Consider the following 13,302-nt stretch of genomic DNA (forward strand, 5'->3'; position numbering starts at 1 on the left):
CATGTTACCAGTATCTCCAGCAACAGTCAGAGGAAAAAAAATGCAGCAGGCAAGCATATACTGGCAGCACTTCACACAAACACAGTCCTCTTTGGAGGTTTCTCATGCAGCTGCAACAGCTTTTTGGCTTCAATTTGACCTTTGCCTATGTAGCCTTAGAACAGGGTAAATGGGTCACGTAAAATAAATCACTGCTTTTCAGTCGTGCTTCTCGTGCTTCACAGGGCATTATGCATCACTGCAGATGTAAGACCATTATGTGTGCATTTTCAGCCTATGAAAATAGTTTTTCATCATAAGCTTAGTCTGGTGTGGAGCTTCGAGACCATTATATATGAACCCCAAGGGAGAAAAGATACGGTCCCAAGATTTTGACTGCATATGCAAAACCAAGTCATCAGAATCTTAAGCCGTTTCAGTGACCAAAGTTATTTTTATTTTTGGAAGTGGATTACTGATGACACATCCCTGCAGCCCTCAGCACACAACCTCAGCTGTCTGGACATTCCTCGCTGCCTAGCTACAAAATGCATCTGATGCTCTTATATGGTCTCTTGGCTGGGTCTATAGGTCTCATAGCCTTCCAGCAGTTAAAGGGTTTGCACCCACTTGCAGGTTGACTGGTCTGCTACATGACAATACAGATACTAGGGAAACCTGAACTTGGAAGGTCATCATTAGTTATACTCAAACATACTTAGAACTTCTCTCTCAATAATGTCTTCCTTACATTAATACAGTTCCCTGTCCCCACCCCCTAACCAAGCCTTTGTGCTACCACACAGGACATGAGACAAACCCTCCTTATATGCTGTCTCAGCTTTTATAAGCCCTTTAGCTGAAGTAAAAGTCCTGTTCCTCAGGGTATTTAAGTCATGCAAAATAGCTCAGGGCATGGTTTCTGGATAAGAGATCATCACTTTAATTGCTAAATACATAGGTAAGATAAATTCCCCTTATGCTTTTCAGCCTGCAGTAGCCAAGAGAGTAAGACACATGATCATGCAAAGAACTAAGAAAACCACCTTTCTCTTTTCTTGTTATTCAAGACACAGCATCAGTACAGCTATTTTTGAATGAATGAGTCTTGCTTGCTTAAAAGCCATCTTATCCACATAGCTAAAGAAAAAGTATGATCTTTTAAAAAGTGAGAGGGACTTTAGCATGTGTAGGGGTTTACCAAGTTAATTCTTAGAAGTACTTTGTTCTCATTCTCACATGCAAATTAAGGCTCTGTTCTGCAGCTTTTATGTAGGTTTTCTGGCCATGTACTGCTGTTAATTAGTGCCAGCACTGACACTGTAGCTCAGAGACAGATTCCTTTTCACAAGCTTACTTCAGCAGAAGGGGGAAAAATATGCCTAATTCCCATTTACTGCCAGCATAAACAGGAATGCAAACTTTGACATGAAAACATTGCTAAAAAAACTATCAATATTAAAAGGAAATAAAAGCTGGACATGATATCTGCTTAAGAATCCTAAGTGTTCTCTGCTGGCCCTTAGACAATTGTAACAATCTTTCTTAACTATTCTTTGGCTAGCTACTTACACCAGTCAGATGCCACTTCAAAAACCTGAGATAAGATATTTGTACAGCTGCATTTTTAAAGACACCAGCACATACTGCTAGGAGCATTTCAGAACTGTGTGACACTGCACAAAATATTATGAAAATGAGTTTTCCAACTTGATTTGCAACTGCAAGTAAAATACAACTAACACCTGCATTTGTAAATGCATAATAGAAAAGTTATTCTTCACAAGAGAATTTGAGGTATTTTATCTATATAGCAATCTTTATTTCAAAATGGCATTTATTACAAAAATGTAAAAATCCAGCTAAACCAGAAACATTGAGATTATTTTCCTGGACTGTGAAGTCCAAGGATCTTTGTCCCCATATCCTTTTCCTCACAATATTTTCCCCACTTCCAGTCTGATTACACAGGTGCAAATGTGCCTAAATGGCCTGGAATAGATAAATACATTGAGAAAGGCAAAAGCTGTAAAGCTAAATGCATGCAACAAGTTCTATCAGGAAGAAACCCTCAAAAATAAACATAAGTGTAAAGTAGAGATAATCTGCTGGTATCAGGATATTTGCTCAGTCATCCTTGTCTTTTGCTCCATGTTTCAGGATGCGTGTGAATTCAATGTAGTTGAAATTCCCCTTTTTGTCGATCGGTGCCTCTCTGTACAGCTCATCTACCTCTTCATCTGTGAACCTGTCTCCCATTGTCGTCAGCAGCTCTCGCAGGTAGTCTTCCTGGATGAACCCTAGAACATAATGTAAGAGGACATAAGAAAAAGGAGTTTTTACATTTATCTGCTAATAGAGGGATGATAATTTCTTTCTTTAAATTGTTTCAATTAAAGACCCACAGTCTTTGTTGCCAAATGAAAACAAAGCCATTAAAACCTATTACTATAATTGCCAAATAATTACAAGCATTCAATCAAGTCAAGCCTGTTAGTTAACCTGCATGGTCTCACTACTTCAAGTAAAGGCCATTTTATGATTTGCCTGCATTGTTTCAAAGAAGGTACAAGTTTGTCAGCATACATCTTGGACCTTCATCCCCACAGCAGGGCTGTACTCCCAGTAGTACTGAGCCTTCTGATAACTGTGTATTTTACACAAAGGGGATCCATTTGTCTTGAACTTTCCTAATCAAAACCACTAATAAAAAAACCACGATGGAACTTGACTACCAATGTTCAACAAGTGCATGAAACACAGGGCAGTTTGAAATATTTCAAAGATTTTTAAATTGATCTTAGATCAGTGACAAAACTCAGATTTATTAGACTGGTTGCAAAGAATACATTTTTGGCATTGTTTATTATACAAGCAGCCTTATATAACTTGTGATTCCTTCTATCAGCACTCTTGTGAGTCACACAAGGTTTTTCTTGTATTCATTTTCTTCCCCTTTAAGCGCAGCTTAACAGAGGGAACATAGATACAAGTTGCTGACAGACAAGTTCTTCATAAAAGCACAACAGCTTTGAAGACAAGGATACCCCTTATAAAAGTTGCCCTGAAGCTGAATTTTAAGTTATGAACAATTTAAGACCCTGGTTGCCAATTTTTACTTTCTCCTGTCTTGAACAGCAGACCAAAGTGCCAGACACTTGGGATTTTAAGTTTTAGAGTGCTTGAAAAGGTAATTCAGCTGATGAGGACACAGGCATGATTTTTAGTTTGCAGAAACCAGAATTTTCAGATTTGAAAAATTCATCACCACTTCTATGAATATAAGTATTTATTGTTACAAAAAAAAGTTATTTAATGGTAAGTAGAAATAACACATGTACACTGTTATTTTACCTACATACCTGTTGCTTCTTCGTCAAAGCAAGCAAAAGCATTCCTGATTACATCTTCTGGGTCTGTGCCATTTAACTTCTCACCAAACATTGTGAGGAACATAGTGAAGTTTATGGGGCCTGGAGCCTCATTCATCATGGCATCCAGGTATTCATCCGTCGGATTCTTTCCTACAAATAAAGGGATTCATACTTGTTTTAGCTTTCGAACTAAAAGAAAAAGCAATCTGCATAGCGCAATACAAACCGAGACATCTCTCATAAGCTATCCCAAACTCAATTATTTTAACAGCACAAATTTGCTTGGCAACTGTAAACAGAAAAGTGTCATTACCAAGGGAGGCAAGCATATCGTGCAAGTCCTCTTTGTCAATGAAGCCATCCCTGTTCTGGTCAATCATATTGAAGGCCTCCTTGAATTCTTGAATCTGCGACTGATCAAACATTGCAAACACGTTGGAAGTGGCACGCTGAGGGCGCTTCTTGGTGGTCTTCGTCTTTGCCCTTTTGCTAGACATGTTGGCTGTTGGTTCTAGGGAGACAGAAACATATCCAAGATTTAGCCTTATTAAATCAGATTACAAGTCCTTGGGGGAGAGATAGATAAAGGAATATCAAACTCCATCTTATAAGCAAATACCCCAAAGTACACATTTATTTTAATATTGCCTGCTCAATTTTTTTTTTTTTTCCCCCATTCGGACTTCAGTTGTTAAGTATAATGTCTTTCAGGATTCAGGGACTGGCACTGTAGGCCAACAGCAGGCTACATTAAAAAACAAGTGAAATCATAGTTCTTGAAATGAAACTCACACAGTGCTTGTATTGCTGATTCAATACTCTATCTGCATGTGCCACAAATTAAGATGATGACATACTTAGCAGTTTAGGAGGCACTGTTGACCTACCATGTAGAAGGATATGGGCTGCTAACCTAGCATAGTATCTAGTGGTTAAATTAATTAAGCAGTATGCTAAACTAACATTTGGACAGGAAAAAAATAAAAAGTATTTTAGATTCTGAATAGCATTTTGTTAGAATAGCTGCTGTTAGAAGAGCAGTAGGTCTTAGGACACAGAATGACCCTGACAAGAGCCTAAGGCTTTTGTGAAGATCATTGGATGGTGCTGGAGCTGGAAAAGAGATCTGCCAAAGAACTCATACTAGAGTTCTTTCAAAGTCAACTAGAGGACTGTGTGCATTAGAAAAAGGACACTGATGTGGTTCAAAAGCACTACATTGCTATTCTCTTACACAGTGGAACTATTAACAATACATATGCAAATGCAAGGATACTCTTTTTAAAATGAATTAATGACATAATAGTTCTAAAACTCTGCAGATTCTTTTAAATTATCAACCTTTTAAAACATTTATATATTCTCATAGAATCTTTACAGTTTCATTATCACAAACATACCAATTCCATTGTTTCCTTGAGCTGTCAAAGGAAGAAATAAAGATGGTAGTTTACATGTTATAACACTAATATAATCAGGGTAGAAGTGAGGCTTTCAAGTTAACAGCTTCTTTTTTAGCTGGGGAGATACATTTAGTGTTCAACTGTAGTTGACAGTACAAACATGAAAAGCTGAGTCATTCACTGAAATGCAAAAACAAAGACCTCAATATTGCTATTGGATCAAAGTAAGGTAGACCCTGTTTAATGTTGTTTCTAGAAGTCTTGTACACCTCTACACTTCAGTTTTATCTAATGCAAGCAATTCATGCTGCCATAATCCTTTATTATGCCCAAACCAAGTGTTATGCAAACCAGATTCCTTCCATCCTTGATTTTGATTTTTACAGGAAGCACCTGCAGCAAGTATCCTGAAAGACGACAAATTTAAGCTTTACCTGTAGACAGAAGAATGCCAACATTTTGAAATTTACACTAAGTATTAATTTTATAACTTTAAAAAAAATTATCTGGTCAGAAATGTAATTCTATTCAGAGTCACAGCACAGTTCTAACTGTTTCTCAGATAGTTTACTCAGTTACAGTATTTTCTGTTAGCCTCCTGAAAAGCACGACTTAAGTCACTAACTTGGATTCATCCTTAAAAAAAGGGAGTAAAATTAAGCAAAGTAACTCCCTTACATGGTTAATCCAATATTCAGGCAAAAAGCAGTTAGCTTTTTTTGTTTTTAAGTAAAAGGAAAGACATTTTACCTTGCTTTGTATCAGATACCTGACATGCTGTACCAAGTATCTGGATCATAAAAGGATATTCCATAATTACGTCCTTCTCAGTCTGTCTACAGTGCGTTGCTGATTTCCCCTGCTAACTCCACGCTTTTAAATCCTACATGCATATGCAACGTTCTTCTGACGTATAAAACAAACCATTATGTCCCAAACTAAATATAGCCTATGAAATGCAACTGTGCATCATTCAACAACACTGAAGTTCTCTTCATTTCATTCACTAACCACAAGCTATCTGAGATGTCTGGCCTCCAACAACACTTCAACAAATAAATATGAACTCCTGACATCTAGATATTTATGAAGACAGCTGACAATCAAGGCAGTTTGCTTTCAAGCTGCAGTCAAGGGTTGTGCATAACTGCAGTCTTTTTCTTACCTCAGTAAAAAGACTCATGCAAGTTACTGTTAAAACACTAAATTATTGATTAAAAGTTCCACTACCCAAAATAGAGTCAATTAATAACTGTTCTCTGAAATAATTCATAGTTTTCAGGATATGGTCTATTCAAAGTAAACTAAAAAGTTTACTTTGCACATGCTGCAAGGCAGTGCTCACAGCAAGCCACTACCTGCAATTCTCTCACATACAATTCAATCCTCATCAAAAGGAGGTAACAGAAGCAGACTACCGGCAACTGTAGCTACACATGGTGGGAAGAGAGCCTCTTTCTTTTTAATTCTGTTCAGAAGATTGCCATATCAGAATATTGTACTAAAGAAGATGAAAAATATGCCAATGCTTGTGTTACTATTTTCTAAGTTTCTCTCAACCAGGCTTGGGAATAAGCTGTACAGAATACAGAAGGCATGACTCTCACTTCAAGAGACCTGTCAGCCTGCATAGAGAGAAACATCAGGTCTCACAAGATTGTGGTGCCTTTCAGCCCAAGTTTGGTGCAGTTATGCCTGAAATGCTGCACTCAGCTCTGGGAAACTCTATTTGAAAGAGTGTGACAAATTGGAATGTGTTCAGAGAAACAAGGACATCAATCTAGTTAGCTAAAGAGATCAATTTATGCTTAAAAAGTTCCAAGTGTTCACTTACTGTTATCTCTCTGGGTACAACAGTGAATGATGTAACAAGCCAGAACTAACCTCATTTGAGTCGAGCACTAGACCCACTAATTTTAGAGAAAATAGGATTTCATCTGATAAATCCACTAGGTCATTTATTTAAAAAAAAAGTAATCACGCTTTTATAATTGAAATAGAATTAGTATAGACTGAAAATAGAAGAATTTCGGCAGATAAAAAGTGGACATACTTCACATTAGGTAGTATGAGTCATGACAAGTCATGGTTTAGTCTCTGTTGTTTAATACTATGATGCACTGAATGGCCTGGGCCTTGTTTTGGCAACTGTTCAAGAAGCTTCTAATGTAAGATTTGCCTGTAAGACTTACCATAAGATATTTCTGAAAACACAGCCTTTATTTAGGAAGATTTGCACATTAAAAAAAAAAAATCAATAAATTGCACCCACTAGACTAGAGAGGTAGTAATAGCACTGTGCCACTCTGTGCTGCTTGTACATTCATTTGCTTAGTCAAGCAATAGCAATGGATATCAAACTACAGAAGCACAGAAAGTCATCTTATGCTCCTTACTTCTAGGAAAAAGATAAACCCTAGGAGGAGACAAATCTGAGCAACTAAAGAGCTTGAGCCAGACAGTAAGATATGAAACTTCACAACCCACTAACAGCAGTGCAAGCTGGATCTCTTTAGAGGCAGTGACCAGAAGTTTCAACATTACTTTTATAATGACTGTGAACGCCTACCACTCAAAATTAAAAAAAAAAAAAAAAAACAGACACAAAACTCCACCACACAATAAAACCCCACAACCTGCACCCAAGAAAGTCTCTGCATGAACTAAGATATAATGGTCACCTTCTTTTCAATCACCAAATTCAAAAGTCAGCCTCAAAACTAAATCCCAAGTTCTGTCCATGTAATGGGTTACAGCACCAGGTACAACCACGCATCCATCACAGTCTGGGTGGTTAGCAGGAAGAGATAAGAGCAAGGCAGTCTCCAGCAAATCTGTGGCAAAGCTCAGTAAAGAGCAGATTACACTTCGAAAAAAATTACCCTAGGCGATCTCACCTAGTCTTGAAAGCCATCTTAATACACTCCTCAGTAGTAAGTTTTCCTAAACTTTTGTACAGGAGTCAGACTTGCCTCAAAATCTAGCGTCTGTGACTCAAGAAAGCCTCTGTCTACAAGTTCGGGAGTGGAAACCACCACTAACTGTCTCCAGTAGCTTTGTTGCGGCCATGGTTATTTCAAAGCGTAAGCAAGCAGGAAAGGACGGGCTCACGACCTCTCCTGCTATCTCATCCTCTCCCAACCGCAGGAGCTTTCAGACTCGCCCTTCCCCTGCTCTAGCAATGCTGAGGAAACGGCTGGAGGGTCGATGCGGCCGGGAGGCAGCTGATCCCTTCCGACCGGCTGCCTAGGCCCGCGGGAACGACCCACCGCCCAAGCCGGTGTCGCCCTCCGGCCCCGGCCGCGCAGGGCGGCTCCCCGCTGAGGGACAGCCGCGGGGCCCGCGCCACGCACGCCTCCAGCCGGCCCCGGCAGCGGCGAGGCGAGGGCCGAGGGGGGCCGTCCCCGAGGCAGGTAACGCCGCAAGCGACCCCCCGGCCCGGCGCCGCAGGCGGCCCCGCCCCGCGCGCTGCCCCCGGCCCGCCGCACGCCTCACCTCCCCCCAGCTCCAGATCCCGCGGGCGGTCGCCGGAGCCCCCCCCGCCTAGCGCTGGCGGCGGCCCCGCCTCACCTGGTGGCGGCGGCGGCGGCAGTAGGAAGAAGGTCCTGGTCCGAGCGCCGCGGGGAACAGCTGCAGCAGCAACAGCACTTCCGGAGAGCCAGCGGCCACCGCCCAGCCGGCGCAGAGGAAGGAAGGCGCGGGCGAGACCATCCGCGCGGAGAGGCGGGGGGGTGCGGCGACGAGGCTCGTCGCTTCGGCACGAGACGGCACAAACCGTGCCCAGGAATGTCCCGAGGGTGACTGTGTGAGGCACGCTTCCTCTCAGGGGTCTCCACCTTCCTCGGGAGGATAAGGTCAAGGCTTCGGGCTCGGCCTCTGTGCCGTCCGCCCCCCCGGCGGACCGGAGCGTTGGTGCAGCGCGGTGCGGTCACCGCATTCCAGGGGCGGGGGGCGGAGGGAGCGCCGCGTCTGCCCTTGTAAGGCAACGGCGGGAGTTTCCTGCTCGGCCGGCTCGGGGCGACGGGCGGGGCGGGGCTTCGCCCCTCGGCCGGGTGCCGTTCTCGCGGTGCGCGGCGGTGATTGCCCCCCGGGCCAGCGGCGGAGGTCCCAGCCGCCCTGGGAGCCGCACGTCGCGAAACACCCGCCTTTCCAAGGACCTCTGTTTAGTTAGGGTTGCAGTTGTCTCACAAAGCGTTGCAGGCCTCAGCTGTTCCCCTTTTCTGACAGAAAAACAAACCGTGTTCCCAGCTGTCTTTGAATATCCAGGACAGTGCGGTGGAGGGGGGGAGCCGGTAACCAAGCCATCAGAACGCAAAAATACATTTTGTTACTGTCGTGCATTCTCAGGAGGTGCTGTTGCAACAACAGATCTGGAAGACTGCTCTTAACGAGTTCGTTACTTGTCTGTCCTGGGTTCGGAGACAGTAAGTAAGGCTGCGTATTTGGCCTGGTTTCCTAGGGAGAGGGGGCTTACGCTGGTTTGTCGTCTGCATGTAATCCCATCCTGGAGTAGTTTTTACCCGCCTAGGCCAACGCCAGCCGGTGTAACAGAGGTCTCGGGTATATTCAGTTCTCACATCGTTTGTGAAAATGCTGAGGGATTACCTGTATTTCTGACTTTACTGAGGGAAATAAAACTTCTTAACCGAGCACCCGGGAGGTGCAGCAGCTGGGCTGTGCCTCCCCAGGCCCCCCCTGCCTGGTGCAGGGGCAGCGAGCACAGTGCTACAGCAGGCAGAACATCTCCGCTTGGCTGCCAAGCGCCAGGCCACAGCTGTGTCAGGAGAAAGGTCTCCCACTTACACCGTTTTCCTTATCACTGGTGCTGCCAGCAGTATTTTTTATTTACGGGGAAGTGGGGTGGCTTCTGTCACATCTCCTGTGTTTCTGTCGTGTGCCAGCAGGATGCTGCGCTTGGGATATGGGTCTTCTGCATGGTCACCGGCAGGACCTGACCCCGAGCACACGTGCTTCTGTTGCAAGGCGGCTATGATGTGGAAGCTTGGACAACCCTTCCTCTCGTGATCCAGAAATGGGTTGTTCTGCATGCTGCGGATGAATCTCACGCCTATTCTGAACCACTTTTTTCAATCTTTGTTTCTTATGTTTCTAGAGCGCAATACTTCTACTGCTGGAGTCAGTAGCAAAATTGACATGTAATTTAGCAGGGTTAGCCTTGATAAGAGCAGGAATGGGAATCTTTATCTATATTACAGGTTGTATTTTTATCCAGCGATGAAATAAATGATATTCGATAACAATGATTTCCTAATTTTTTCCTTCAAAAATTGATACAAAACCAACTTAACGATTTATAAGTATGTTTATTTTTAGGACCTATTCTAAAATAATTTTTTAGCTTACCCAAAATTGGAATAATGAAAAATGTATGAATAAAAGAACAAAGGCTAAAATGTGAATAATGAATATGTAGGAAGACCTGTCAGAATAAGCCTTCATACCTGGGATCTGTGTCTGATGTGTCTGGATATGAGTAGCTGCCAGGTTTAATATTTAACTTAATGAGTAATACTTGATATATTGACTAACCACAGAGGACTTCAGCCTATACTGTAAATTACCGTAGTTGAGTTTACCTTATTGCCCACTGACTGTTCACAAGATTTTTTTCTGAATCATTTCTTAGTGGCAAAAGGTGTGCAACCTTTTATTTTGAGAAGAAGGGAGAAATTCAGAGACTCACTAGATTTCAGGCATCTTTAAGAAATACAGACAGCAGTAATATTGATTCATGAAGAGCAATCCTGTTTCCAGAAAAAATAATTGACCAGTTATAAAAAAATGCCTGATTCATTTGTAACATTCTTCTTCATTAGCTCTCATTAAACTTCTTTAGACAGTATAAAAGCATCATGAGTTCCAGTTTACAGATGGTGAAAATGAAGCACAGGTGGGCTAGACAACCAATGACACATAAATACTAAAGATGCGGATGGGAATGTAAAAGGATTTTCAGTAAGGTAAGTAGTTTTGGAGTCTACCTTCAGTGGGATTTGGAAGCTTGCACACTTCCAAAATTCCTATGAGCTTCCAATCTTTGGACACCTAAATAACTTAAATATCTACCTTAAAGTGACTTACCTGCTCCTTCCTCAGAGGCCAGAGGTCCCTAAAGTAGGCAGTTTTCCAAGGCTGCTTGTAAACTCAGTCTTGTATACATGCTAGACTTAGGCTAATCCTTCTGGGTTGGTGACACTTTTGTATGCACAGACAGTCTTACTGCAGTAAGTACAGTATTAACGGAGCAACCAGGCTCCTGTCTTGGCTAGTAGGCAATCTGCCCGGGGACACCTCTGTGGTGGCTTGTTTGGGGAAGGGCCTGCCTTCCTGGGCGTGCTTGGTCACTGGCATCATTGCATTTTGCATCTTCTGTGTCCTTTCACACTCCACTGTTGTAGGGATCTCCACTGCTTCTTTCTATATACCTTTGGGGAAATTCTCATGCTCGGTAATACCTTACTCTGCATGCAGATCAGTATTTTCCACAATACTGCAATGTGATCATTTCCATGGAGGGGAACTGTACAATACAGTACTGTACAATACAGTTCCCCTCCATGGAAATGATCACATTGCATTCCAGGCTGGCAATGGCAGCCTAAAATGAATTGTATCAATTTACCAAGAAGAGTCTGCAGCCAGCAAAATCCTGGGCATATGGAAGTAAAGGGCCAGAATGTCACACCTCTTCATCAGTGTGTCTCCTGTATGAGGATGCATTTTACTGGGAGAAGCATACTTTAATGAAGTGCATACTTTAACAAAGCTTATGCTTCATAAAAAAAACCCCCAAACAATTCAGTGGGACCTAGGGCATTCAAAGAAACCAAAGCAGAGCACTGTCCTCAAGTAGATGATTTACCTACTCTAACCATATGTCAAAATTAGCAGTTTGCCTAATGCTTTTCAATGTTTTATTTTCTTTGTCTAGAAATGAAACAATTACCAAAGTAGTTAAATAATAATAACAATTATAGTACTACTGCAATAGCTTAATACATTTGCAACAAAGGTCAGAAGAATATGCTTTTATGGTATTCAGTTATGTAAACAATAGTATAGTCAGACTATTAAATAAAATAAACCAAGTAAGCTGGACTATTGTTATGTTCTGGGAATCGCCAATACTGACAGTCAGGAAAGAAGGGACGTGCTCTGACTTGTTACCAGCTCCAGCAATCAACACATGTTTTCCACGCTACAGTGAATAATGTGAGTTTACTTAAACAGTGCAACTCCAGCTGATACTAGCATGTGGAAGGTGGGTGCCACAATGCAGGCCTGGCAGTGCCGTTCCTAGGGCATTCCTAGTCTGGGAATATGTCCCTGCGCCTCACTGGCCCACCCACCATTGAAGTAAAGAAATATTGTGAAAGTGCAAAGTGATGTCGATACACTTGAGAACAAACCAAACAAAAGTGCTATCTAAGCCAAGCTATTCTCCTGCACCATGAGCGAGAGCACATGAAAGAAAGAGAAATGACCAGTGTCTGAAGTGTTAAAAAAGAGCACTTTGGAGGGCTGTCTGTACTGAACAGTTGTGTCTATGTACTGAGTTAGTCCTCTGGTATTGCAGAAGAGAAAATAACTGCAAAGTAATGATGAAGAATACAGTTACCTTTGACTGTGGTATGCTAGATGACATCAGAGCTTATATTTATCTTTCTTGCTCTTTCCAGAGACTTCTGTCTGCTATGTTACTTTTTCCCCAGGCCACATTACTTTTTTGCAGCCATGATCAGTACTACCGGAACATTTTTAGTTTGAACAGCCCTGCAATGTTCGTTTCTTTTTAATCTTGCAAATGCATCTCTCTCTCATTTTGTACTGTTGCATCATGTGTGAAGTAGATTTGTCCTTCCATTTTGGGACAAAACCTGGTTCCAATGTTGAATGCAAGGAGTCTAGGCACGTGCTGGGCATTGCAAGCACTGGAAGTAAAAGGAATAGCAGCGCATGCAACCTCTGTGCCCATTCTGCTCTGTGACAACTTCTGTCACACCTTACTTATCTGTGAGCGGGTTACGCAGGTTGTGCGGTAACTGGGGATGCACAAACTTGATGTGGATGATGCATGAGCAGGTCACGTTTGGGAGCAGCACAGCCACATTCCCATGGCATTGACTGTGAGGGCTCCCAGGCCTCCCTGGTTGGCAGGTGAGAGACATCCCTGCTCACTGTAGCAGCGTTCTTTCATTCGTTAAGCTCCTGTTGTGGTCTCCATCCTGCAACTTACACGTGGCTTGTACTAGAATTTTTTTTTTTTTCCAGGTTATTTCTTCCCCTGATCGCCGTGGATGCCCTCTGTGCTACATTTAAGATGAGATACCTCTCATGCTGGCGCCTCGCTCCGGGACGAAGGTGCCCGTTTTACCCACGGCTTCAGCCTGCTGCCTTTCCGTGCTGTCCTCGCAGAGCCCGGGGCAGCGAGGCTCCGCGCCCGAGCCCCCGTCCGGGCCCAGGGTCCCTCCTCCCGGCAGCTCCCTCCTCCTCGCCCCGCTGCCAGACAGCTGCACCGGAGCCCT

The 13,302-nt window shown here is 42.8% G+C and overlaps 1 protein-coding gene across 2 annotated transcripts; it reads right to left on the minus strand.

Moving 5' to 3' along the window:
• Positions 1–1,770: 1,770 nt before the first annotated feature.
• On the minus strand, positions 1,771–8,483 carry MYL12B (myosin light chain 12B). 2 transcript variants are annotated; one of them, XM_075023071.1, is made up of 4 exons: positions 8,327–8,483; positions 3,667–3,864; positions 3,342–3,503; positions 1,771–2,279 (listed from the first exon to the last, which is right to left on the minus strand). In XM_075023071.1, exons 2-4 carry the CDS (start codon positions 3,848–3,850, stop codon positions 2,107–2,109), a joined length of 519 nt encoding a protein of 172 aa, XP_074879172.1. In that variant the 5' UTR covers positions 3,851–3,864; positions 8,327–8,483; the 3' UTR covers positions 1,771–2,106. The 2 variants fall into 2 exon arrangements, with proteins under 2 accessions (XP_074879172.1, XP_074879171.1); XM_075023070.1 differs by lacking the exon at positions 8,327–8,483 and adding an exon at positions 5,507–5,652.
• Positions 8,484–13,302: the final 4,819 nt, after the last annotated feature.

This window comes from Buteo buteo, chromosome 3 (assembly GCF_964188355.1).
Source record: "Buteo buteo chromosome 3, bButBut1.hap1.1, whole genome shotgun sequence".
Classification (NCBI taxonomy): Eukaryota; Metazoa; Chordata; class Aves; order Accipitriformes; family Accipitridae; genus Buteo; species Buteo buteo.